Below are 27,045 nucleotides of genomic sequence, written 5' to 3' on the forward strand. Positions count from 1 at the left end.
GTGGGTAGGGGAGAGCTCCCATGTCCTTGTCCCCCAAAGCCATTTTCCCATAGCACAAAGGCCTAAGGTTAGACGGAAGATGAACTTCCTTGCCGTTTGGGGCAAAGCCAGCCCAACAGCCTGTGTTGTCTCCCCTGTTGGCGCAAGAAGGCCAGATTGCCCCCGAAATGAAGTCTGCCAGGAGGAAGCTGAAGCAATTCTCTCAGTCAGTTTCTATCACTGTCTCTGCTTCTATCTTCCTGTTTTCATTCTTTTGATTTCTCTCTCTCTCTCTCTCTCTCTCTTTGTTTCATCTCAAATCCCATTTTTTCTCTACCTGCCCCTCTTCACGGCTGGCTCTGTCTATCTGTCATACCGCCTCCTGTCTCTGTCTCTACTGGTCTTGGGCTGGGGCCGATGTGGGGAGGACCATCTGCAGCCCCCTCGCCTCAGTACAAGGAAAGCATAGGGGCGTGTGGGGAAGAGGGGCGGGAGGCCGCATGTAGCGGGTACTGGGCTGGGATCCCGTGAGGAACCTGCTCTTCCCTCTGTCCCGACCCTGCCTGCTGGTCCAGCCCACCAGTCCAGCGCCATCACCATGGAAACCAGCAGCCGACTTCCTATTGGTGGGCGGGAGAAGACAGGGAGGGGGAGGGGAGGGCTGGCTCTCCCCTGCTCATCACCCCCATTCTGAGGCTCAGCCCTCCTCTGCGCCCACCATCTCGGGGCTCCGGGACTGTAGGGGACCCTTGCAGTCCCCAGAGCTGAGGCCAGCAGGGACAGAGACTATGAGGCAAGCAGCCCACCGACCCAGGCCTCCTTAGGACCAGCCGACTGCCCAGCAAGCGGGAGAGCAGCAGCAGAGAGAGGGGCAGGGGATAAAGGACCACAATGGACGGACGGTCGAGGATCACCCCCAGCAGCTCCCGCACACCCTAGCCAGGCTGAGGGTCGTGACGGATAGCCAGACTCACAGACGCTGACGGACACACAATGACACCGATGCACACGGCTGCACAACACTGAGCTGCTCAGACACAACCAGTGACAGCATCACACACTGCCACAGCCCTGCAATACAGACACCCACACACATACAGAAACAACTGGTAACTCCGAAACAGGCAGACGGTGACACACAGAGCCACTACCCCCAGCACACACGAGTGGGGGCACCTGTCCTCCAAACACACACAAGACAGCGCTGACCTGAACAGACAGGGCTGGAGACACACGCAAACCCTCAGCCAGGCGCTGCTGTTGGTGGCCTCTGCACATCCTCCCTGCCCCCACGGGGACACCCTCGCTCCTCCACACACCCGCGCACACACATAGCCACGAGCAAACATAGCTCGCATACCCCTAGCTTCAGCTCTGGAAGCTCGGACTCCTGCAGCCTCCTTTGTGGGTGAGGAAGAACAGCCAACCTCGGATGGAGCCTCGGTGAAGCCAAGAGCTCAGAGAGGAAAGGGTCTGGCCTGGCATGACCCTCGCCAGCCCCTCCATTTGGCTGGGTGATGTCCCCCGGCCTGGGTCCTGGGGCCCCTTGGCAGTATCATGGAGCAACTGACACCTCTCCCACAGCTGGGGGACCCCAGAGCCATGGAGCCATGGGCCCTGCCCGCCTGGCAGAACTGGACTCCAGGCCAGGGGAGCGAACCCGGAGGCGCAGCCCCAAGCATTGCTGAGATCCCGGCAGCTGGGCAGGTTGGAGAGCTGAGGCCCGGGGAGAGCTCCGAGCCGGAGCCTGAGGGAGCCCAGAGCCCCGGGGCTATGGGGGGCATTGACCCTGAAGGAACCAAAACCGGGCTGAACAGCCTGGGGCACCAAGCAGCAAGCTCCAGACCCAGCTGCCCAAGGCTGGAGGACGAGGAGGTGGAGGCTCTCCCTAAGGTAAGAGAGCTGGGGAGGGCTGGGGTCTCCAAGGTGGGGCCTCTACTGGCGCCCTCCAGCCTGGGCACGATATGTAACCCCGCTGCCCACTCCTCCTCTCCTGGCCTGTCTCTGTCTGTGGGTCCTTCTCTGTGACTGTGTGTCATCCCTTCTCTGGGCAGGAATCTCAGTGGCTCCATTTTTTGCCATATGTCTGTCCTTCTGACTCTCTGCCTGTCTGTCTACACCTGGCCCTGCCCCTGCCCCTTCCCTCCGTGAGTCTTTCTTTAACAGTCTGTCTGTCTGTGTCTCCTCCTCTGAGAGTCTCTGTCCTTGGGGGCTGGAGGATCCTGGGGGAGGTGGGGGTGGTGGGGGTGTATGGTGGAATCAGAGACCAGAGGAAGCAGATTCAAGGGAGGGGGCTCAGTGCTGGGTTGAGCCAGGAAGGACAAGGTTTGGGGCAGGGGTGAGCAGCCTCCTGTAGAAGATGGAGGGACCAGGGCTTTGGGGGAAGCAAGGGGCCAGAGCGGCCAGAAGGAGCCTGGAGGGGTGGGGCTGGGAGCTTGAGCTGGCATTTCCCAGGGAGAAATGAGCAGAGATGGAAAGAACTGGGGACTAGCAGAGAGGGTCTCAGGACTAGGGGAGGCCAGTGGGGGCCCCTTCTAGGCCTCTCATGCTCCCCTCTGAAGGCCTAGGACATGGGGGAGAACCTTCTCGTCTCCATGTCTCCTTAGACCATTGGGGGGCAGGATGCTTCCATAGGAGGGCTTTGACAAGGCAGGGTGTGTTTCTGAGGTGCCGTGTCCTGTCCTTTCCCATGCCAGGGCAAGCTGAGCATGGGCTTTGGGGACAGGCCCAATCTGGAGCTGCTGAGGGCCCTGGGGGAGCTGCAGCAGCGCTGTGCCATCCTTAAGGAGGAAAATCAGATGCTGGTGAGGCTTGGAAAGAGAGTCCTGGGTCCTGGTTGGGGCTGGGGGAAGGCAGACTCAGACACCCCAGCCCTCTGCCTCAGTGCCCTCCTCATCCCATAAAGCATCCCTCCAAGTGGGGGCTGCATGGAGGTGATATGATCCCAAGATGCAGAGAGGGTGAACCCCTACTTAGAGTACCCAAGGACTCCACTGTGAGCCCAGGGCTCCAATTCAAGTCCTGGACAGTTAGGATTGGGTCTGCGGGGTGCTCCCCGCACGCCCCAATTCTGGCTGACCCCTTGTCAGAGGAAGAGCAGCTTCCCTGAGACAGAGGAGAAGGTGCGGAGGCTGAAGCGGAAGAATGCCGAGCTGGCGGTCATTGCCAAGCGTCTGGAGGAGAGGGCCCGGAAGCTGCAGGAGACTAACCTGAAGGTGGTGAGGATGGGAGGCTGCTGGATGGAGGCTGGGTGACCAGGGAGAGGGGAGCCAGGCTGGGCCTGAGGGAGTGGGGTTCGGGAGTCATGGACTCCTGGCACCCAGGAAAGCGGGAACGCAGGGGCCAAGGTGTAGAAAGGGCAAATGCTGGCTGGGCTAGGAGGCTGAGGGTTTCTGGAGTTACCGGAGGGAGGGAAGGGTTGGGCGTTCCTGAACAGGCGGGGAGTTTCTGGATTACCACGTGCTGGTGCTGGCTGCAGCCTCCCGCTGAGCTCATCTTTGGGTGAAGGGCTGGTGGGGGCAGGGATGAAGACCCATGACAGTGGCAGCCCTCAATTAGCAGCAGCCTTTGGGCCTAAACTAGGATGTGGAGTTAACCCTTCCAGTCCTGTCTGAGAATTGCTGGGATGGGGTCAGGTGAGGCTAGTGGTCCCCTAAAGCCCCAGATACAGGGTAGAAGCAGGAGGCCGTACTTCTAGGTTTTCATCCGAATCCCTCCGTTGGGAGGAGCTGAGGAGTGGGGAGAAGTGCCCCAGCCCTCAGATGACCGTTGGCCTTACTCCTCCTCTGGCCAGGTGAGTGCCCCTGTGCCCCGTCCTGGGGCCAGCTTGGAGTTGTGCCGGAAGGCCCTGGCCCATCAGCGAGCCCGGGACCTCAGTGAGACAGCCAGCGCCCTGCTGGCTAAGGACAAGCAGATTGCTGCCTTGCAGCGGGAGTGCAGGGAGCTGCAGGCCAGGCTCACCCTGGTTGGCAAGGTGCGAGGAGGCCCTGGTCACCCCTTCCAGTTCAGCCCTCCGCAGGGCCACCTGCCTGGCTTGCGGGATGTGGACGAGATGTTGATGAGATGCAAATGAAGCGGGAAGGTAGAAGCTGCTGGGGAGTAGGTTCCCCTGGCAACGGCCCAGGTGGGAGCGGGGAGAAGGAGCCTGAACTGAAGGGGGTGGAGCTATGAATCCCAGACCTGGGAATTTCTGTGCTCCAGGCTTCAGGCTGTATGCCAGCGGGTTTGGCTGTACGAATCCACGCATACCTCACACTTGTGTGGAGCGATGTTCACAAGGCATTTTAGCACAGTGCCGGGCACACCGTGAGTGCCCAGTAAATGAGTTACTCTGACGGTCTGCACACGGGCTCGCGGAAGCATGTGGCTGTGCACGCGTGCACCTATGGCCAGGCATGTATGCATGGGAGGCTGTGCACGTTCCCGCGCATCGGAGCCGCTCCGGCACCGTGGAGCGCGGGCTCCGCCAGGGATGGTGGGGGGCGGGCAAGGGTTAGGCCTGACTCCTCTCCGTGTCCCCCAACCAGGAGGGCCCCCAGTGGCTCCACGTGAGGGACTTCGACCGGCTGCTCCGCGAGTCCCAGCGGGAGGTGCTGCGGCTGCAGAGGCAGATCGCCCTGCGCAACCAGCAGGAGCCACCCCCGCCGCCCCGGCCCCCGGGCCCCGCTGCCCCGGCCAGAGCAGGGGCGCCCGCCCCCGGGGCCCCGGGAGAGGTGAGCTCTGGCGCCAGGGCAGGTGTGTAGGCGTCCGGGGATGGGGGTGGGGGAGGCTCTGGTATCTCTCCCTGCACAGCGCTCGGAGCCCCGAGGACTCGGTGGTGGCGTGCGCGCTCCAAGGGCTGGGGAGCTTTCCCGACCCCAGGGGGCAGGGTCGCCCGTACCTGCGCTGAGCCGGACCCGGGCGACTCGGGGTCCGCCCTCCGCAGGCCTGCGCCCCACGGGGCCCGCCCCGTCGCCCCTGCCGCGCCGCCAGTGGTACGGCCCGGCCGCAAATCCGCGGTTGCCCTGGCAGCCGCCCGGGGCCCAGCCCGCGCCGCCGCCTCCCGCCGCCGCCGCCGCCGCCGCCGCAGCGCGGGGACGCCCCCTTCAGCTCCCGCCTGGTCCTCCAGGCCCGGCCCCGGCTCCCCGGGGGTGGCGGTGCGTCCCCCTCGGCTCCAGGTACGAGCGATCTTCGCTGGGTGCTGGGCGTAGGCGGCCTCTGTCGCGAGGGCTTGCGAGCCCACTCCGGACCCCCAGAAGTTATAGGTCTGGCTCCTCTCCATCCTCTCTACTGGGTCGGCACCTAGGTTCACCTCGTTCTGGAAACAGGGGTGGGAGAAGGTGGATTCTATAGGGACCAAGGCCTCGGTACGGGGTGGGGGTGGGGGTGCTTTTTGCTCAGATTTTGCCCCTCTGCTTGGCCCAGGGAGGGAGATGCGGCTCCCATCAAGGCCTGTCCTCCCCTAGAGTTTGCACAGATAAATCTGAAGTGCGACAGGGTGGGCTTGGGGGAAGCTAGGAGGAGGGTCTGGCCAGGCTTGCACTGCTCTAGGCAAAGCCCAGGTTTGGATGATCCAGAATTCCTAGCTCTGGGAGCACCGCATCCCTGGGGGCTCAGGCAGCCTCCTAGTTCTCTGCCAGTCACTGAAGGACACCCAGGACAGTTATTGAGTGCAGAGCAGGGCTGCTGTTGGAAGCTAAAAAGGGAAAGCTTTGGCCTGGATAAGGGACCCATCTCCCAGGGCACACATGGGTCTCAGGATCTCAAAGCAGTATGTCTGGAGGACACAGGGGCACAGCCTCTGCACTCCCACATCAGCTGGAGGCATGGGCAGGCAGCACCCCCTTCCCTACAGCCCCCATTCCTGGGCAGGGATCTCTTTGCTGACCGTGAGATGGCATGGGAGCCTGCCACAGACAGCCTGGGCAGAGGGGCAGGCTGCTCTGAGGCCCTGTTCTTGGGTGCCAGCCTCCCCACTGCCCCCTGCGTTTGCAGGCCAGGCTCCAAGAGGATGTGGAAAACCCACCCACGGGCCTAGGGGAGCCAGAGAAACAGCAGAGGGTGCAGCAGCTGGTAAGTCCCAGGTCAAGGGCTGGAGGCGACCAGTTGTGGGCAGGTCTGCCTTCTCACATGAGGAGCCCTTGGTTCCGACCCCACAGGAGTCAGAGCTCAGCAAGAAGCGAAAGAAATGCGAGAGCCTGGAGCAGGAAGCCCGGAAAAAGCAGAGGCGATGTGAGGAGCTGGTGAGCTCCCGAGGGCCTCCCCGAGGCCAGCCAGGTGGTGGGCTCCCTCTCAGCTCTGCTTTCACCCTTCTTGTCCTTCGGGGCTCTCCTGTCCTGTTTGGCGCAGGGTCCAGGTGGGGGAGGAAGACCTTGTCTGGGAGGGCAGGGTCCTCTGTGTGGGGAGAGGAGGGGTGTAGGTGCCAGACCCCCGCCCAGAGCTCTCCTGGTCTCTCAGGAACTGCAGCTGAGAGAAGCCCAGAATGAGAATGCCCGCCTCGTGGAGGAGAATTCTCGGCTCAGTGGGAGAGCCACGGAAAAAGAGCAGGTAGCGGTTCTGCCCACGGGCTGTGGGGCTGGGCTTCGCTGGGGCCCTGGTCCCTGGGCAGGGGGCTGTCTTCTGTGCCCCCTGAACTGGGCCAGAGTATGAAGGGTACTATTCCCCCTGGTGAGGGAGCTGCTGGGACAAGGCTCACACACCCAGCTCCCTGCCACTCCCCCCTCTCCAGGTGGAGTGGGAGAATGCAGAGCTGAGGGGCCAGCTCCTGGGGGTGACACAGGAGAGGGACTCGGCCCTTCGCAAGAGCCAGGGCCTGCAGAGCAAGCTGGAGAGCCTGGAGCAGGTGCTGAAGGTGAGGAGATTGCATAGGTGGGGGGAGGGTCTTGGTCCCTGATGCAAGGAGAAAGTGGGACGGTAGAAGGTGCCCTATGTGGGGCACTGGGGTCTGAGCCCCAGTCCTGGCACCACCAGCCTTGCCCTTCTCTGGCCTCGGTTTCCTTCTTAACAGAAGGCATCTGGAACACATGGTGTCCAGAGCTCCCACATCTTAGATCTACAGAAATGGTGGAGCCGGGCTCTGGCCTTGACCCAAGGTCTTGTGTTTTAGCACATGCGGGAGGTGGCCCAGCGGAGGCAGCAGCTCGAGGTGGAGCATGAGCAGGCTCGGATCAGCCTGCAGGAGAAGCAGGAGGAGGTCCGGAGGCTGCAGCAGGTGGGGGCAGGGGTGAGGGAAGGGTGGTAGGCTGCTGGACTCCTCAGTCAGCTGCTCATCCAGTGAGCATTTACTGAGCACCCACTGAGTGCTAGGCTTTGTGCTAGGCACTGGGGACAGCGGTGGGGAAAGATCAGGTCCCAGGCCAACCAGCGAATAAGCAGATATGCAAGTGAGGCAACCCCAGTCACTGACGGGCCCTGGTGGGGGGAAGTGAGCAGGGTGGTGTGACGGAGTGACTAGGGTGGGGCCAGGGGCCACTTTAGAGAGGTGGGCAGGGAAGGCCTCTAATACGTTAAGGGTGTGAAGGAGCCGGCTGAAGAGCACTCCAGGTAGGAGAATTGAAGCGCAAATGCCCTGTGGCAGGAAAGAGCACGGGGGTCCAGACCAGTTGGCTAGATTATAATAGGTTAGAGAACAGCAGGAATAGGCAAGAGCCAGATCTTGTCGGGCCTTAAAGAAGAGTGGGTATTTTGTTCTCTGAGGGGTTGGAAACTGTTGGAAGGTCCCAAGCAGGGGAGTAGCATGATCTGATTAATCATTTTAGAAGATCACATGAGCAGCACTGTGGAGGGTGGATTGGGGGAGTGGGTGAGGAGGCAGGTGGTCAGGTGTTGGGGCTGCTGCAGTTCAGGAGGGAGATGACGGCCGTCTAGATGAGGGTGCAGGCGATGCAGGTGGAAACAAGTGGAAGGATTTGAAGTATATTTTAGAGATGGAATTGACAAAACTCCATAGGATTCTAGTTGAGCTCCTGCTTCTTTTAGCCATTTGCTGAGTAAACCCTAATGGAGTGTGGGGCTCTTCACTCTCTAGGAGGTGATGGATGAAGGGGCAACAGATGTGAGAGTTAGGGAGTCCTGAGTTCTGAGTCCTGTCTTGGCTAAGTTTGGGTTATGTGTTAAACATACAAGTGGACACTTCAAAGACAGTTGGATCTATGGGTTTGGAGTCATGGGGAAGTTGGTCATGGAGATAGGGTTCGGAGTCATCAGTGTGTCCAGTCGTGTGACTAGATGGGACTCCTTGGGAGAGCGAAGAGTGTAAAGTGCCCTGTGCCCATCCCTGTGCCCTGTAGCACCCTAACACTCAAAAGGGGCAAAAGAAAGGGAGCAGGTGAAGGAGGCTGAGAAGGAGCGTCCCAAGAGGTAGGAGGGAAACCCAGAGGGTGGATGTCCCAGAAAGAGAGAAACAGTATCAGACGTGCCTCTCCTTGACACCGTTACCTTCTGGCCTAAGGTATGGTTCTGGGGTGGGATCTGGGAGGGAGGAGCCCTCAGCCTCCCCCTTCCCAGCTCCCCTTTCCTTTTCTTCCCTTGCTTTGCCCTTACGGCTCCCCCCTCCCATCCATCTCCCTCTCTCTCCTCCCCTGTTATTCACCTTTCCTCTCCAACTTTTGCCTCCTCCTACCTGTAGGCCCAGGCAGAAGCCAAGAGGGAACATGAAGGCGCTGTGCAGCTGCTGGAGGTAGGGTCCTTGGAAGTGGCCACCAGCAACACCAGTTTGGGGAGAAGGCAGGGACGTTCAGAGAGGGCTGGAATGGACTGTGTGGGTGTGGAGGGTGTGGGGTTAAGGAAGGGCCCTTAGGTGCTCCAGAGCCTCGGGAATCCCTTCCACTATTGGCCTACTTCTTAGGCAGGGGCACAGCTGGGCAGGGGCTCCTGGGTCTGGTGGCATCAGCCCCCACTACCCCCCACCCCCAGAGGCTGCCTTCACCTGAAATATCCTTCCATTTAGGAACTGCTCAGTCAGTCCAGGGAGCCGACCAGGTGGTGTCCACTTGGGCCCTTGCTCCCTCTCTCCCTCTCTGCGCAGTGACCCGCAGGGTGAAGGGTTCTAACCTGTCCTCTTTGCTTTCCTTTCCTGCCACAGTCGACCCTGGATTCCATGCAGGTACAGCCTCCTGACCCCCCACCTCCCTGGGTTGTCCCCTCCCGTGCACCTGTTCAGGCTGCCTGAGCTGGGTCTCCTGCCTCAGGGCCCAGTGGTCCCAGCTCTCATGTGGAACAGAGGAGGGTGTAGCAGACCCGAGAACCTGTAGAAGGACTGGCATTCCTGCGGGGCGTGTGGGCCACCTCCTCGGCCCAGAGCTGCCACAGTGCCTGGCAGATGCGGGCCCGACCCCCCTCTAAAACATAGCCGCTCGGACCATGAGGAAGTTCCTCACCAGTCTAACCCGTGACCCTCTTGATATTGGCCAGGAGAGAGTCCCAAATGTTGGGACTTTTCTGATACTTGAGAAAAATTCTTGAGAATTGGCTCCTTCCTGCCATAAAGATGTCCCTAGCTCCTGTGCAGGATCTCTCTTGAGGGTGGGGATTTGGGTCACTGACTGAGAGGGTGACAAGCAGCAGAGCCAAAGAAACTCCTGAGGAGATACTGGCAGTGGAGCTGGGAGTGGGAGCCATTCCTTTTGGCCCAGAAGCAACAGGAAGGAGCGAGTGCCACTGCCTGGGGTGTGAGGGTGTGCTGAGTGGGGGGTGGCTTTAGCCCTTCTCGGGGAGGGTTGGGAGTGAAGGCCGCCCACAGCTCTGGTGTTTCACCCCCAGCTCAGACACTGTTAAGGCAGTGGGGCAGCCAGGTGAGGGCTGGTGCCCAGGCCTAGGGCTGGGTGGGTGGAAGCTGAAGCCTGGTGTGGGGGCTCGGGATGGACTGGGCAGCTTTGCTGGGCCTGGTGGCTTATGGGAGGTCTTGGCCCAGGTCCGGGTTCGAGAGCTGGAAGAGCAGTGCCGCAGCCAAACAGAGCGCTTCAGCCTCCTGGCACAGGAGCTCCAGGCCTTCCGCCTGCACCCTGGCCCCTTGGATCTACTCACCTCTGCCTTGGGCTACAGTACCCTTGGGGACCACCCACCACCCCCCTGCTGCTGCTCTACCCCCTACCCCTGCCGTGGGTCTGGCCCCAAAGGTAAGTGGACCCCAGTGACATTTTGTCTGGAATGCTTTTGTATAGAGCAGAGACTTCAGGGTCAGAGAAAGCGCACAACTCACCCAAAGTCACACGGCAAGTTAGGGCCAGGCTGGAATAAGGCTCTGATGGGGGAGAAATGAGATCACAAGAGTGGCTCTCCTGGAGTCTGGCCAGGCATCTCAACCACTGCTCCTCTCCTTCAGCAAGACCTCTGTGGTTATGGCTGGGAATTGGACACTAGGAATCAGCAGCCAGCAGTAAGGGTTTGTAAAGAGCTGGGCTGGGCATCAGTCAGATCCGGAATCCCCAGCCCCTCTCACTTAACAGCCCATGTGATTTTGAGTGTGCTGCTAAACCCGTGAGCTCTGGTTTCCTAAGCTGTAAGATGGGAATAATTCAGTGCACTTCATTGACCTGCTCTGAGGATCATGCGAAATAATGTATGTAAATCACTTCCACCTCTACTTAGTAAGTTTTCCTCAAATATTTCCCTCTTGTAAGGAAACGTGGCTATGGAGGGCCTGACCCCATATCCAAGCAGCCACCCCCGCCCTTGCTCCCTAGTCCCTCCTCAGGTCACAGATCCCATATGCCATCTTCTCTTTAGACCTTGACCTCCCTCCGGGCTCTCCTGGGCGCTGCACCCCAAAGTCTTCTGAGCCTGTCCCTGCAACCGTTGTCGGGGTCCCTCGAAGGACGGCCAAGAAGGCAGAGTCCCTCTCCAACTCCTCTCGCTCTGAATCCGTCCACAACAGCCCCAAGTCATGCCCCACACCCGAGGTCAGTGCTGGGGAGGGGCCTGGGGTTGGCCCTATTCTCCTCTGGGGTCCCCAGGGGTTGGGTGGCTACTGGGCCTTGTGGGGGCCCAAGTTGGGAAGTGGAGCCAGGCCCTGGGAGAGAAGGGCCTGCAGATTCCTCTTTATGGGCCAGGAGCTCGGGTGGAGGCTGCCCTGCTCTCCAGGGCTCACCTGCCGGCCCTACTCTGGGCCGCCCAGCCCCACCCCTCTGGGGCCCACAGAGGCCCTGGAGTCCTGAGCCGGATGGAGGGAGACGCTTGGGCGCCAGGATCCATATAATGAGACTGTTCATGTGAGTGTCTGTAGCAGAAGCAGATGGTTGTGTGAGAAAGAACACGGGTTCTGGGATTCAGATCCCAGCTCTGTTTTAGGCAAGCAAGTGTCTGACTCTTTCTGGGCTTTGGCTTCCTTGTCTGGATTTTGGAGCTAATAGGACCTGCCTTGAAATGTTGTCGTGAGGGTTACATGAAAAGATAAAAGGAAGAGCACTACTGCAGGACGCGCAGTAGGTGCTTAACATGTGGCCGCTATTATTATTACCAAGTGCTTGATCACCTTGTCCCTCTCTCTACTTCTTCCTAAACCTCAGAAATCCGAGGGGGCAAGGCAGGAGCAGCCCTGCCGACCGGGGTTGGGGAAAGCGGTGGAACCCAGCCCCAACCTCTGCTGCCCCCTTGTGGGATGGAACGATGGTGCGGGCTTTGGTTGTGCCGTGGAGGGGCTGCGCTGTCTGCCCCCTGGGTGCCCCCCTTACAGGGGCTTCTCAGGACCTTCTGCCTCCTGACTTCCAGCTCTTCACAGTCGGAGTGCTTTGCCGTGTTTTTCCCTTAAAGAGACAAACTGCCGTTGGACACCCACTGTGCATCAGAGTGGTTGGCTTCCTCTTCAGTGGGGAACGTGGTCATATTTACTGGAATGGTACAGTAGAGGTCAGGGCTCAGGAGAGATCCAGGTTATACTCACTCCCCTTTGCCAGGGCAGCTTGGCTCTGCCAGGATCTGCTGGCTTGGGTGCTGCTTTAGAAAACACGGAGGCTCATTGCTGCTGGCCTTATCCAGCATGTGCTGTCTTTCCCTTCTCAAAGTAGTAGGTCCTCTGGCTCATTCTGGAAACCTGCCTGCTTTGCCGTTGGCCCTGGAGCCTGGAGAGGACTGGCCCTTTCTGTTTGCCTGCAGGTGGACACAGCCAGTGAGGTGGAGGAGCTGGAGGCAGACAGTGTCTCCCTGCTCCCAGCAGCACCGGAGGGCAGCCGCGGAGGAGCCAGGATCCAGGTGTTCCTAGCACGCTATAGGTGGGACCCTCCCCTCGGCCCCCCATTTCCCTAGTGTTTGGGGTGTATGGGAGGAGGGGCTGGGTGAAGATAGAAGCTTCTGGAGGTGGTGGGCGTCATTCAGGGATCCCAGTTGGACATGTCCTCTTTGCCCAGTTGGGCCAGGTGGGCACAGTTAGCGCTCTACTTGGCTGACGGTGAAAAACCAAGTCTCCATAAAGGCCTAGTACAGCGGGAGAGAGGAGACGGGATGTGGGGGTAAGATGTGGGTCGCTGTCCTCTTCCTCCTCTGCACCTCCTTCAACAGCTACAACCCCTTCGAGGGCCCCAATGAGAACCCAGAGGCAGAGCTTCCGCTTACTGCTGGCGAGTACATCTACATCTATGGCAACATGGACGAGGATGGCTTTTTTGAAGGTAGGAAGGTGGCAGGGTTATTCTGTCCATCCCCCTGCTTTTGAGCCCCTCTTCACAAAGACCTCCACCCACCCACACGGTCTCCCTGGCATGCTCAGGCCACCAGGACGTTTCAGACTCAGCGAAAAGGCATATAGAGACCTGGCAGCCCACACAGAAGGGGTCTAGAAAAGGGAGCCACTGTCTGACTGCAGACCTACCCCAAGCAGGGCAGGGCAGTGCCTGCCACAGTCCAGATGATGAATGGGGTCACGGGGAATTTTGGCTGAATTTGCTTTTGGGCTTCCAGACAGGGCATGGCAGTGCTTAACACTAGTGACCTTGAAGTTGGGCATGTGGCAAAGATCTGAAGCTGGACTCCAGCTGGGTGTGGGGGAGGGAGAACTAGGGTCCAGAGCCCAGGAAAGGGTGTCAGTGAGTAGTCAGCAGGTATCAGGGCCCAGGCAGGGTGTGGGCTTCAGGGCAGTGCTCCAGGGCCTGTGGGAAGCTCAGACACCTGAACAGAAGCCCCGTTACAGAGACTGGGCAGTAGGGTGGGGCCTGCCGAAGAAATGGTCTTGGGAGACCCAGGTTGGCCCTGGCCAGATAGCGGGGAGAACGGCCCTGGGCTGAGACTGGGTTGCAGTGTAGGCAGGGCAGGGTGAGGGCCATAACCAGGGGCGGGGATTTAGGAAAGAGGTTAGATCTGAATCCGTAACACCCAAAGCTTTGGGTTTGTAAGACCAGGTCTTCAGTGCCCACTCAGCATGCCTTCCCCGGGCCCTGCATCTGTTCTTTGAGTAGTTGCTGTGAACTGCGGGGGAAGAGCTAACTCCTCAGAGGGATGGGTGACCGAAAGTGGGATTAAATATTTCCCAGAAAACGACTTTTTAAATGAAAAAAACAAAAACCCAGAAGCCAACAACTTTTCTTGGAGGGGGGCAGCAGGAACACAAATGTTCACTAAGCACAAATGATTAGAATTTGAACTATATGATCTGGGATAGGTTTAAAGGCTCATGGAGACAACAGGGGCTGGGATGCCATGTTCGTCATCACACTTAGCTAAGCAACTGCTTCTTCTATGACTGGTCCTGCCTGGACTGCTGTCGGTGGTTCGAGCTTCGGGAATGTGTGCCTGCCTCTGACTAGGGCTCCAGCGCCAGCCCATCAGGGCGGTAGATGTGCTTAGCGTGGAGGCTCCTACCTTCTTAAGTGTTAGTGCTGACATTAATATTCTCAGGCTCCCATAACAAATTACCAATAGAAATGTATTCTGTGACACCTCTGGAGGCCAGAAGTTTGAAATCGGGAGGGCCACACTCCCTCTGGAGGCCCTAGGGGAGATTCTGTTCCCTGTCCCTTTCAGCTCCTGGTGGTTCCAGGTGTTTCTTGGCTTGTGACCAGATCACTGCAGTCTCTGCCTCTGTAGTTACGTTACCTCCTCCTTCTCTTCTCTCAGTGTCTCTCCCTGTGTGACTCTTATAAGGACACTTGTCATTTGATTTAGGACCCATCCATATAATCTGGGATGATCTCATCTCAGGCCCCTTAACTTAATTACATCCGCAAAGATGCTTTTTCCAAATAAGGCCACACTCACAGGATCCATGGGTTAGGATGTGGACATACTTTTGGGGGGTCACCGTTTGATCCACTACAAGTGCTTATATTCTCTAATGTATTGAAAATCACTATTGTTTCTTCAAGTTTCCATGCTTTCCCCCCACTCCTAGCATAAGCAGAGAGCGAGGGTGTTGGGGAAGCTGGAAGTCCCCCCACTGCAGCTCAGACCTGTCTTCCTCTTCAGCACCCTCTTTCTTAAACCCTGGCCTCTGCTTTCCCTTCCTCCTAATAAGGCATAGCAGCCATTGGCTCATCTGTCCCCTGGGAATCCTTTCCCTTCTCCCAAATTAGCAGTGACAGGGCATGCTGTGTGCCCACTTTCTTCCTTCCTTGACATCCCTCTGTTGTCATGTGTTCAGGGGAATTGGAACTTACCTTTGGTCAGCGCCTGGACTGACCACCAGTCATGTTCCTAGACACAGGCTCGCTATGGGTCCTCATCCCTTCTAGAACCATATGGGAATCTGTTCTCTGGCACTTAGGCCTTTTGTGGCTGAAGAGTCCTTCCCTCACCCTGATCAGGTGGTGCTTTCCTCTCCCTTTGAGGATGTCTGTTTTCCACAAAGGGAAGTTCAAGGGCGCCCCTGTCCCTACTACTCAGGCCCTTGGAGTTTGAAAGTTTTCAAATGTACAGAAAAATGAAAGAGTAATACAGCGAATACCTATATACTCACCACCTACGTTCAACAGTTGTTAACATTCTGCCATATTTGCTTTTTCCATCTGTAGGTTAAAAATGAAAAGTGATGTAAAAGAGAGTTGTAGACATCATGACATTTCGCCTAGCCCTTCTTCAGCATGCATCTCCTCAGAACATGGTTCTTGGAGAGCCTTGTGGTGCTTGTGGTGCTAGCACCTGGGAGCTTGTTAGAAATGCAGACTCGCAGCCCCACCCAGACCTAACTAAATTAGAATCTGCATTTTAACAAATCTTGAGGCGATTCATATGCACATTAACATTTAAGAAGCGCTGTCCTAGATCACCACAGTACTGTTATTACACCTACGAATATTAGCAATGACTCCTCTACTGCAGATGTTGAGTGTTCTTGCCTTTTAAAAGTGCTCACAGATAAATGTTGGTTTGGATCAAATGCTTAAGATCACCCACTAACCGTTGCTAAAATGCATTTATTGGACTGGTTTTTCTCTACCTCCTCTCTGTCTTCCCCTTCCCTGCCCTCCCTCTGCCAGGGGAGCTCATGGATGGCCGAAGGGGCCTGGTCCCTTCCAATTTTGTAGAGCGTGTGTCCGACGATGACCTCCTGACCTCCCTCCCTCCGGAGCTGGCCGATTTGTCCCACAGCTCAGGCCCCGAACTCAGTTTCCTGAGTGCAGGCGGGGGTGGCAGCAGTAGCGGGGGCCAGAGCAGCGGGGGACGCAGCCAGCCCAGACCTGAGGACGAGGCTGCGGGGGACGAGCTCAGTCTGAGCCCCCAGCCTGAGGGCCTGGGCGGGCCCCCCGCTGTGCCTTACCCGCGGGGTCTGGTGGTCCTCAGGCAGCTGGCCCACAGTGTGGTGCTGGCCTGGGAGCCGCCTCCTGAGCGAGTGGAGTTACGCGGCTACCATATCTGCGTGAACGGGGAGCTGCGTCAGGCCCTGGGGCCGGGGGTGCCCCCCAAGGCTGTGCTCGAGAACCTGGACCTGCGGGCCGGGCCCCTCCGTGTTTCTGTGCAGGCCCTGACCAGCCAGGGCAGCTCCGACCCTCTGCGCTGTTGCTTGGTGGTGGGTACCCGGGCCGGGGTGGTACCTAGCCAGCTGCGGGTCCATCGACTGACAGCCACGTCTGCTGAGATCACCTGGGTGCCCGGCAATAGCAACTTGGCCCATGCCGTCTACCTCAATGGGGAAGAGTGCCCCCCTGCCCGCCCCAGCACCTACTGGGCCACCTTCTGTCACCTGCGGCCTGGTACTCTCTATCAGGCCCGAGTGGAGGCTCAGCTCCCACCTCGAGAGTCCTGGGAACCAGGCTGGGAAAGGCCGGAGCAGCGGGCTGCCACCCTGCAGTTCACCACACTCCCAGCAGGTATGCAGGCTTGCTTGGGCTTTGACGCTCTGTAATACTCAGAAGGCCAGACCAGGGGAAGTGCATTTTCAGGGAAGTGGGAAACGAGGCTGGTGCCTCTGCAGGTGAGTGTCCTGCATACCTGGGTCTGGTACCGTCCCCCCCCTCAGGCCCACCTGATGCCCCCCTGGATGTGCAGATTGAGCCGGGACCCTCCCCTGGAATCTTGATCATCAGCTGGCTCCCAGTAACAATTGATGCTGCTGGCACTTCCAATGGCGTCCGGGTCACGGGCTATGCCATCTATGCTGATGGGCAAAAGGTATGGCCTGGGGACTCTGGGTCTGTCCTTGGGATATGGGTCTCTCCTTGCCGTGCTCAGAGACCTCATCTCCCCAACCTGGCACAGAGATGCCCTGCCGCTGGCATTTGGGCACTGGGTGCCCATTTGGGCAAGCAGATAGGTCGAGGGCATGGGCTTTGAGAGCAGACGACTGTGATTCAAACACCAGGCCACCACTGAAGCCCTGTGGCCAGGAGGATTGAGTGAGATAAGACATGCCAAGGCCTTAGTGTGCTGCCTGGCATCATGCTGACTGCCGTTGCTAACCATCATCGTGTCTTCGACTCAGCCACCTCCATCTCTACCCTCTACCTGCAGATCATGGAGGTGGCGTCACCCACGGCAGGCAGCGTGCTGGTGGAGCTGTCCCAGCTGCAGCTGATGCAAGTGTGCCGTGAGGTGGCTGTGCGCACCATGTCACCCCACGGCGAGTCAGCTGACTCCATTCCAGCTCCTGTCCCCCCAGCCCTAGTGGCGGCCTGCCTACCAGCCACGGTCTCTTGCCCCTCACCGCGGCCGGGCTCGGAAGCCAGACCACCCCTTGCTCCAGCCTCCCCGGGGCCTGGAGACCCCAGCTCTCCCCTCCGGCGCCCTGACCCCCACGGAACTCGAGAGCCCCCCGGGGCCCCCCCAGCAAGCCCTCCCAGAGAGGCAGCAAAAGGATCCCCCGAGGAGCCCCCAGCACCTTGCTCCCAGGTACCCTGCTGGGGAGAGGGGGAACAGGTGGAGGCTGGGACAGAGGCTGAGGGCTTGGGCCCTTCCTCAGTACCCACCATTCCAGGAGGAGGCTGGGGCAGCTGTGCTGGGCTCCTCAGAGGACGGGAGGGCCAGCGAGCCAGCTGTGGGAGAGAGAGCTCCTGACCCTGCAGCTTCACCGCTGGCCCAGGAAGAGGCCCTTCTGGCACCCTGCTCCACCCAAGGAGCTCTCGCCCAGCGGGTGCCCTGTGCTGAGGCCTGCCGCGGAGGAGAGGCAGGGTCTGGGCTGAGGCCCAGGGCTGAGGTACGGAGCTGGGGACACACTGGGCCACCCAGAGAATTGGGGCCTGCCTCCCTGCCTCTGCCAGCCAAAATCTGGGTGTCCTCTCTATCTAGTTTCTGTTCTGGTGTGTGCTCCGTGTCTGCTTCTTTGTCACTTTGTCTTCCCAGATTCCTCTTTTCCTTTTGGCTACTATCCTCTTCCCCCCACCCCCACCCTTGTGCACACCCCCCATTTGGGACATGACTCTCTCTCCCTCTGCTAAGGGACCCCTGTCATTCCAGCTAGGGCTGATCCTACTGGAGCCCCCTATGCCTCCTCAAACCCTTCCCTCTGTCTTCCTTTGTCTCACCTCTTGCAGAGGGAGGACACGGCAGAGCTCGGGGTCCGTCTGGTGAACTCCCTTGTGGACCATGGCCGCAATTCAGATCTCTCAGACATCCAAGAGGAAGAGGAGGACGAGGAGGAGGAAGAGGACCTGAGTTCCAGGACTTGCTCTTTCCAGAAGCAGGTTGTTGGCAACAGCATCGGGGAGAATGGGGCCAAGGTAACGGGGTGAGGATGGGCTCGTGGGCCCTAGACCTCTGGTTCTCGGGTCTCTGTCCTTCGTGTCAGCAGCTGCTCCAACCACCACTGAGTGCCAGCAACATTCTAGGTGTGTGGCCTGGGCCCTGTCCTGAGCAGTAGATAGGAAGTTACTCAGGATTCTGCCCTCCTGGGAAGAAAGGAGAGGCTGAGGAGCCCTCTTCTGCCCCTTCTCCCGCTCCAGCCTGCCACATGCAGCACCCTGGTCTCCTGAGATCCTTTCTGGGAGCCTCTGGGGAGGGGTGGGGAGGCCTCCCTGCTGTCACAGGTGTACTCTGCTCCCTGCTGCTCCTGTCCCTTGGGCCCCAACATCTGTGCAGCCTTTTCCTGGGGTGTGTTCTCTAATTCCTCCTCTGACTGTGCTCTGGACTTGCTGTGTGGCTTTGGGCCAGCCCCCTCTCTGGTCTTTCCTCTTGTAGGAAGCTGAGGGAGGGCTGTGGGGTTGCATGGAACCCCTCCCCTCATTTGAGGACAAAGGTCACAGCTGTCTCCTCTTCCCACGGACCTCTCTTCCCCACTGCCCTTCCCCCCAGCCCCAGCCCCAGCCTGACCCCTTCTGTGAGACCGACAGCGACGAGGAGATCTTGGAGCAGATCCTGGAGCTGCCCCTCCAGCAGTTCTGCAGCAAGAAGCTTTTTAGCATCCCTGAAGAGGAAGAAGAGGAGGACGAGGAAGATGAGGGGGAGGATGAGGAAGACGAGGAGAGGCCAGGGGCAGGCTGTTCTTCTCGAGACCCCGGCCCACCCGAGTCTGCATTGCTGGGGCTGGGCTGTGACAGTGGTCAGCCTCGAGGACCTGGCCTGTGTCCCTTGTCTCCAGAGCCCTGCAGGGGTGGCGACCGCCTGGAAGACATACCCGGACTAGTTGGTGGAAGCATCCGGAGGAAAGGAAGTGGCTCCCCTGAGAAGCCCCCAAACCGCAGGCGGTCCCCAGATCCCCGTGAACACTGCAGCCGACTTCTCAGCAACGGCGGGCCCCAGGCCTCCGGACGACCGGGCCCCACACGGGAGAGGGGCAGCCCCCCTGTGGGCGAGGGGACCAAGGGTGTGCCAGAGGCTGGTGGGAGAGGGCGGCCGGCCCCTTCCCGGAGATGCTCCCGTGGCCGGGCTCCAGAATCTAGCCTGGCCGGCTGCTTCTCCCCCAAGTGCTTGGAAATCAGCATCGAATATGATTCTGAGGACGAGCAGGAGGCGGGCAGCGGTGGCATCAGCATCACCAGCTCCTGCTACCCTGGAGATGGGGAGGCCTGGGGCACGGCCCCCGTAGGAAGGTCCAGGGGGCCTCTGAAGGCCAATTCGGGCCCCACCCCCTACCCACGCCTTTCGGCCTGGGAGAAGGGGGAGCCAGAGCGGAGAGGCCGCGGTGCGACTGGCAGAGCCAAGGAGCCACCCTCCCGGGTCCGTGCCCACTGCCCACCCTGGCAGCCCCCTGCCTGCTGCCGCCTGGTGGCTCTGCTTGCTGCCCACCAGCCACTCCCATTCCACGCTGCCGCCTCCATCCGCAGAGGTGGGGCTGGGCCTCTGGGCTCCCTCACCCGCCTCCTCCCACCCGCATTCCACTGCTTTGCTGCTTCTGCCTGTCGGAACTGGGATGCACAATATTCTGTTACCGCTAGTCGCCAATTGCCGCCAGCCAGCCCCCTGCCTCTGGGCAGGGTGGCCCTGTGCTTAGCTTAGTTACGTCTTCAGGACACTGACGGTGATGTCCAGCATCACCCGACCCCGATGCTGAGAAGAGGCCCTCCTCTCCCATGCTCCTCGGCCAGCTCTGAGACCCTCCCTCTTCTGCACTCACCAACAAGGGTGGCCGGAGCCGGGGTCTCCCCTTCCGCCCTTCCTCCCCCCGTGGGGGTGTCTGATGTCTCCGAGAGATTGGGCCCAGGCTCCAGGAGAGGAATGTTGTGTCCCGGCTCTGCTGTGCTGCTTATGCTGACGGGGCAGAGCTGGGGAGCGCGTGTGGGGTCCTGCCCCTGCTGATGCCCCACCAGCGGCTGGTGTGTCACTTCTGCTCTCTGCTGCGCTCTCTTTGCAGGCAACAGAGACTGGGGAGCCCAGAGGGCAGGACAGCTCTGGGCGGAGGGGCCCCCTGCGGAGAGGGGCCCAGGCCCCCAGGACGGGCGGTACCGAGTTGGGTGAGCACCCGAGGGGGGCTGGGTGAGGCCGAAGGGGCCTTTCCTAACCTAACCCTTTGGCGAGACCTTACTGTCATCGCTCTTTCCACAGCCTCTCTGAGGAGCCCCCAGGCAGAAGCGCCAGTTTACCAGGACATACCTGTCAGGGCCTTTGTGGCTCTGTTTGACTATGACCCGGTGTCAATGTCACCCAACCCTGACGCTGGGGAAGAGGAGCTCCCCTTCCGGGAGGGCCAGATCCTGAAGGTGACTGACTGATTGTCCAGGTCCCCCACCCTCTCTCCTCTCCTGTACTGGAGGTGTCCTAGCCTTCACGGGGGAGACCACAGCTTCCAGAGCCAGAGTCCTGACTCTGACACTTGCAGCTGTGTAACCTTGAGTAGATGCGCTAGCTGCTTTGGACCTTAGTTTCCTCAGTGGTAAAATGGGGCTGATGTTCATGTCCACCTTCCAGAGATGGTTGAGGATTAGGTTCAGGGCATGTGGGTTACTTCAGTGGCCCGGACACACTGCACAGTGTAACTGCTCCTGGTAACGTTGCAGTTTTCACTGAGTCTCCAAGTATTTACTCCAGGCTTTTTGCTGCTGTTCAGAGGTTACAGAGATCTAGCCTGGGGTGGGCTGGGGGGATGGACGTGGAGGCAGTGAGTGATACTGTATGAATCCTTATTCTTGGCTGTTTCCCCCTGTTTCCTGTTTCACGACCCACAGAAGGTAGAGCATTCTTCTTCAATTCTGAGTGTGGTGCTGTGGGGCTCAGGGCCTTGGAGCCAGGGAGCAAGCTGTATTGGCCTCTTGAGATGACTGGTCTTTGCCTTCAGGTGTTTGGGGACAAGGATGCCGATGGCTTCTACCGCGGTGAAGGTGGGGGTCGGACAGGCTACATCCCCTGCAACATGGTGGCTGAGGTGGCTGTGGACAGTCCCACAGAGAGACAGCAGCTGCTCCAGCGGGGTTATTTGTCCCCAGATATTCTCACTGAAGGCTCAGGTATGTCCTGCTGCTGTCCCTTACCTACCTCCCACCACCCCAGCTCCAACTCAGTCCCTCCTGAGCCATCTGTATGTCCAGGGTGGCCAGGGAACATCATTTACCCGGAGTCTAGCAGAACCTGTAGAGCCTTGTAGAGACCAGTGTGGCCAGTGTGGCCACAGCAGTTAGCTTGCCACGTGGAACGGGGGTCTGTTGCAGAGGGGATGGGCCATGAAGTTTGGGTCCTTGAGGTCTAGGATGGGAGAGGAAAGCCCTTTAGAAACTTGAGCACAAGAACCCTGGCACAGTCCAAAGAGGAGACTCCAGAGACACTATTCTGTCCCCCTCCCTTGCCTCAGTTTCTCTCTTACATATACTTGCCTTTCTGGATCAGGGAATGGTCCCTTTGTGTACTCTACAGCCCGCACAGCTGGGCCTCCCCCCAAGCCCCGCCGCTCCAAGAAAGGTGGGTGAGACCCCCTTCTCCCTCGGGGCCTGTGAGGATGAGTGGGGGTGGGGAGCACTGCTTGGCTTTGTGGGGAGACATGAGTGGGGTTTTGAGCAGGTAAAGGGAATTAGGGCAGACCTTCATCCACATCCATTCCCTCCACTGGGGAGCGTCCTTTTAATGGGGACGGGGAGTGGTTTGCCGGGGCCTCTGCTCCAAAAAGCACCTGACTGTAAATTCTGTGCAGCCTGGAGCAAGTCCTTGACCTTTTCTGGGTCTTAGTTTACTACCAAATCCAAAGGGCTGGGCTCTGTTCCCTGAACATCTTTTCTCCTGTATCCCCTGCGTGAGACCGAGCATCCTGCCTGCCCCGCACCACCCCCAGCCTGGGATGAGGAGGGAAGTGAGGGGCAGGGCTCACCTGCACATTCTCTCCACAGCTGAGGCAGAAGGCTCTGCCCAACCCTGTGCAGGTAGGGGCCATTCCTGTGCAGGGGAGACTGGGGAGAGGTGGGGTTGGGTGGCCCCTCTGGGCTCTCTCCAAGGGCTGCAGCTAGTGGAGAGGTAGTGAACAGGGGCTCAGCAGTGTGGAGGATGGTATGGTGTAGGGGGTCCAGAGAGTCCCCAGTCCTCTCCCCCTTGTCCTGCAGGCCGCCCCCAGCAGGTCTCCTCTGCCAGCTTGAAATCCTCCCGTTCCATGGTGGCTGCATTTGACTACAACCCTCGGGAGAGCTCCCCCAACATGGATGTGGAGGTGAGGACCCCCACAGACAGCCCAGCCAAGGGGGTGGTGCAGGGCCTCCCCAGGGCTGACGTGGGCCTCTTGGGCTTTCCACAGGCAGAGCTGCCCTTCCGGGCAGGCGACATCATTACTGTGTTCGGTGACATGGACGATGATGGTTTCTACTATGTGAGAACATGGGGAGGGGCGGGGAGTTGCTATATATACCCCCTTCACCAGCCCTTCCAGGGAGGGCTCTACCAGAGCCAGGGACAGGGATGAGCAAGGGTTCCTGAAGGAAACCTGGAGGAATGGACCAGGCATTGACATGGACCAGGCCATGACAGTGATGTTGACCTCAGGCTGTTCCCCCAGGGGCTCCAGGGCTGAGGGGGTGGGGCTGAGGCCTCTTTCCTAGTCTGAGCCTCATCAGCATCTCCTCCCCAGGGGGAGCTCAATGGACAGAGGGGCTTGGTTCCATCCAACTTCCTGGAGGGCCCTGGACCTGAGGCGGGCAGCTCAGACAGGGAGCCTGGGACATCCCAGGCCGAGAGTCAGGTCAGTGAAGAGCTGGGCTCCCAGCTCAGGAGTTGGGGCTGTACCCTGCCAGAGTGGTGGTGGGGGCTCAGACAGTGTTGTGGGAGGGGAGCAGTTGGCTATAATCTGGGGGAGCACTGTGCAGAGTGAGGCTTCGAGGGAGAGCCCTGCCAGGGCCAGCTCCCTCCCAGTATGTGCCGCTCTCTGCAGAGAAATGATGGCTGTGACCCTGATCCCAGGCCCATCTCTCCCAACTACCCGCGCCCCGCGGGCTGATGTCGGTGAGGGGCCTTGTGAAAAAGGACCCCTCTAGCCCTCACACCTGTAACTAGTCACAGCTTTAAAAGGTGTCTTTTAAAGCCAGTTGCCCAGCAAGGCCCAGCAAGCTTCCTGGGTCCTTGTTCTTAGAGCTTGCTTCTCCTTGGGGTGGGTGGAATACAGCTGAGTTAACAGCCTGACGGCGCAGGGAGAGGGGATGGGTCCTGGCCCCAGGGGGAAACCCTGGGCATCTGTCCGCAATATTTACAGAAGCAAAGGCTGTGCAAAGCAGGACCAGTTCCTGTGAGCTGAGTGACCTGGTGACTGGGCAGGGAGTATGTGAGTCAGTCCATAACCCAACTCCTCTCTTTGTTCCCTGTTCTTCAGAGAATGAGGAGGAGACGAGTCCAGTGCTAGATGGAGATAGATATATATAGAGAGAGCAACATGTAAGTGGGGGACTGGCCCCCTCTGTTCATGTGACTCCCCACTCCTTACGTCACTATAATCAGATAGCACTCCTTTGTCCTGAATACTGGAGCTGACCTGGCTTCTCTGCTTTCTCCTAGGGATTGGGGGAGGGAGATCTTGCTGTGGAGCCAGATCTGGGTGCAGGATCATCCTCTCCTTTTGTTTTTACCTTGGGCAGTGCCAGCTGCTATAGGAATACATGTCATTTTAGTATATAATGCCCCATATTAGCTGACTCCTCATATTCTATAGCTCATGCGGCTTATAGAATGTGGTGTAACATCCATATTGTGACTCATCTGTGTATTATGATACCATATGACTATGGTATTATAATATTGTGATTATTATTGGTGACAGAAGGATGATACGGTAATTCCACCAGTAATAATAGTCTCCCCACCCTTGTCCTCTGCATCATGACCTGTTAGGGGATCAGATGCATGATTTTACTTCCAATTCTCAATTTTCTCTGCCAGAGAGAATAAAAGGGGGGCTTAAACGATTGAAATCCATAGATAACCCCAAACCATTCATCTCTGGGGCTCAGAGGCCCCTTCGTTTGTTTCCCCAGCAACCCCTCCCTCCTGGGATGCTATGGAAGGAGCCCTGGGAAGGCGTGGCTGGTTAGTAGTAGACACCTTGGCCTCTAGGTGCCGGCAAACCTCTTTGAGGGCAGGCCCTGCCATGTCACCAGGGCCTTGGGTTGGGGGGTCCTAGGCTGGGCACCCAGCTCTCTTGCCTCTGGTCTGGGCTTTATGGCTGGCTCTGGCCAGGAGACTGCCAGGCTGTGGTGGTGAGTCGGGGGCAGGCATTGAGGAAGGGACTGGAGGGCAGGGATGGGGAATTCGTTGGCGGGCAAGATCTGATTGGGCTGTGCCAGGCACAGGAGGTCGAGGTAAGGATGTGGGAATGGGGAATAGGGGTAGGGAGGCTTCCCGGTGGCTCTCCTGTTCACCCAATCCCTGTCCTTTAGGCCACTAATGGCACTGGCTGGGCCTGTGCCAAGGGGAGCCATTCATGGTTGCCAGTGGAGCTAGGAGGAGGTTCAGCAGGGGACATATGCTGACAGAAACAGCAGGGCAGCCTCCAGAGCTAGCGGTGGGGCTGAGTGGTGTGGCTCTGGCCCTGGCTCCCCATAGCCCTCGGAGAGGTCATTTAAGGAAGAGTCCCAGTCTCCTCCTCATGGGACTGGAACACTGCATCTGCTGGACTGGCTGAGCGTGCTGCTTCTGTCTGTGAGGCAGTGCAGGAACTGCTTTCCCTAGTGGGGCAGGGGGGCGGCGGTGGCTGCTTCTAAGTGGTCCTGGTCTTCCTTGCTGTGAGGGGGTGACATGGGGGAATTGGGGGCACCCATCCCGGGGGGTAGGTCTGAGGACTCCTGAGCTCTGTCAGCCCTTTAGGAAGACCCAGAGAAGGGGAGCGGCTTGCCCAGGTTCTGGAAGCAGAACTGGACTCTATGTCTGTCCCTCTGACTTCCAGCTTAGTGTTCCCTCAGCATTCACCTCTCTGAGCTCTGTGTGTTGGGGGAAGTGGGGGGGGTGGGTAGTGGGGCTCTGGTTCTTGACCATGGGTCTGTGACATGGAGGGCTGTAAGTACCTGAGATTGTAGGGCGAAGGTGTCAGGTTGGGGCAGGGAGCCAGGCCCTGACCTTGTCCCTTTTCTCTCACATTTCAGGACTGGGCCAGCTCAGCACAAGGGCCCCTACTGCCCAGAGGCTGGTCCTGTGCCCCTGGCCCTGGCAGCTTCCCCACAATTGAACTGGGGGGGCCACAGGGCACAAGCGAGAAGGTGTGGGGTCTCCTCTCCAAGGGAAAGCAGCTCCTAAGGAAACTGGGCTCTGGGAAGAAGGAGTGATGCTGTGGCCCATCCTGCAGGCAGAAGCGGCCCCCTGAGGCCCCTGGGGTCACGGGGTGGGGAAGGCCTTGGACGCCCATTCTTCTGAGTTAACATTGTGGCACTTGGATGGGAATCAGAGACTCTTTGAAGGTCAGAGCTAGATGAGTCCTCAAGGATGAATCCTCTGGAGGGGCACCTTCCTCTTATAGGAGGGTAAACTGAGCCGCAGAATGAGGAAATCACTCGGTCAAGGTTGCTGAGCACCTCAGTCACAGAGCCAGGACCTGTGACTCTCCGTCCATCCACCTATGCCTACTTTCCCGCCACACGATGCTAGTCCCTTCTTTGATCCTCCCCGCTCCGATGGCGCAGGCTATCCTGACATGTCTTCCTTTCCCTGAAGGCAAGTTTGCACTGGATCCCCTGGAGCCCCCCTCCCCACGGGGCAGGCGGGCGGAACCCTGTATATATGTACATACTCAGTGCCTCAGTCCAGCCTCCTCCACCTCGCTTCCACCGCACAGGCCCAGGAAGGAGACAGGCCATGCCAAAGCGGGCCTAACCCCGCTCCATAGTGCTCCACCCCTCCCTGCCAGCCCGGCCTCCTGGCCCCTGTGTGTCCCACCCCCAAAGGCCCTGGGGCCAGCGGGCAGAAAGCAGGAGTTGGGTTTGCCTTATTTTGCTCATTGGATTCAACTTCTCGTTTGCATCATTTTCCTCTGGCCCCTGTTGGAGTCTGGGGGCTGAGGAAGAGGACAGATTTATGCAGCTATTTTCATACATTCCCTGTCCAGAATGGGGTAGAGAGCTCTCCACCCTTACCCTCACCACCCCCTCTAACCCTGCGGCTGGGTGAGTGTCTCTGCATGTTTCCTTCACTGTGGTGGGAGATCGTTCAACTGAACCCCCACCCCCGGCCTTGGTCTCCAGGGGTGTGGAATGGTGGGGGTATTTGTTTAAAAAGACATTTTATTATAATAAAGTCTATTTTCACAAAACCCATGCTGGGCTCTAACTGGGGCAAAGGACTCCTCGAGGGGCGGGTCGTGCTGGGCTTTGCACTTGACTTCGGAACTCAGAAGTTACATCCGGGGGTGACTGGGGTAAAACCAATGGACAAGAACACCAAGCAGCTCTTGAGTTTCTTTTCCACAGAAGACGGTGTGGCAGCTTCCCGAGCCCCTGGTGGCAGGGCCGGGTGTTTGGAGTTGCGGCGGGGTTCTGGTGGGAGAAAGAGACCTGGCGAGGGGACGGGAAACCCCAGAGAAGGCACCAGTTTCAGGGCGGCAGACTGAGCACCTCCTGCAATGTTGACTTTCCTGTACTAAGTGCATAGAAACAACAGATGTAAGAAAAATGCAAGGAAACTATATAGTTCCACTTGAAAGCAGGAGGGTGGGGGGGGGGACTCTTAGTAGACTAGAACAGCAGAGAGAGGACAGAAAAACAGATGGGAGAACGTCCCCAGAAACCTCAAAGCAGGGTGTGTGTGTGAGTCCCGTGTGCTGCTCCATGCCTAGAGGTGGTGCAGACAGAGCAGAAGAAACCCTGGGGGCTACTGGCAGCTTGCTTAGTCCAGATTCTGTGTGGGGAG

At 58.9% G+C, this 27,045-nt stretch overlaps 1 protein-coding gene across 1 annotated transcript; it reads left to right on the forward strand.

Annotated features, from left to right (window-relative positions):
- The first annotated feature begins 438 nt into the window (after window positions 1-438).
- TSPOAP1 (TSPO associated protein 1) lies at window positions 439-26,447 on the forward strand. The gene is made up of 31 exons (XM_030295834.2): window positions 439-1,872; window positions 2,676-2,783; window positions 3,069-3,197; window positions 3,773-3,952; window positions 4,506-4,691; window positions 5,953-6,030; window positions 6,117-6,200; window positions 6,415-6,504; window positions 6,686-6,808; window positions 7,064-7,168; window positions 8,585-8,635; window positions 9,041-9,061; window positions 9,869-10,073; window positions 10,684-10,856; window positions 12,049-12,164; window positions 12,451-12,560; window positions 15,360-16,190; window positions 16,340-16,491; window positions 16,831-17,208; window positions 17,294-17,512; window positions 17,850-18,035; window positions 18,607-19,470; window positions 20,105-20,204; window positions 20,296-20,450; window positions 21,026-21,194; window positions 21,571-21,642; window positions 22,065-22,097; window positions 22,275-22,378; window positions 22,463-22,534; window positions 22,793-22,903; window positions 25,290-26,447. Exons 1-31 carry the CDS (start codon window positions 1,537-1,539, stop codon window positions 25,467-25,469), a joined length of 5,721 nt encoding a protein of 1,906 aa, XP_030151694.1. The 5' UTR covers window positions 439-1,536; the 3' UTR covers window positions 25,470-26,447.
- The last annotated feature ends 598 nt before the right edge of the window (window positions 26,448-27,045 follow it).

This window comes from Lynx canadensis, chromosome E1 (genome assembly GCF_007474595.2).
Source record: "Lynx canadensis isolate LIC74 chromosome E1, mLynCan4.pri.v2, whole genome shotgun sequence".
In the NCBI taxonomy this organism is placed as follows: Eukaryota; Metazoa; Chordata; class Mammalia; order Carnivora; family Felidae; genus Lynx; species Lynx canadensis.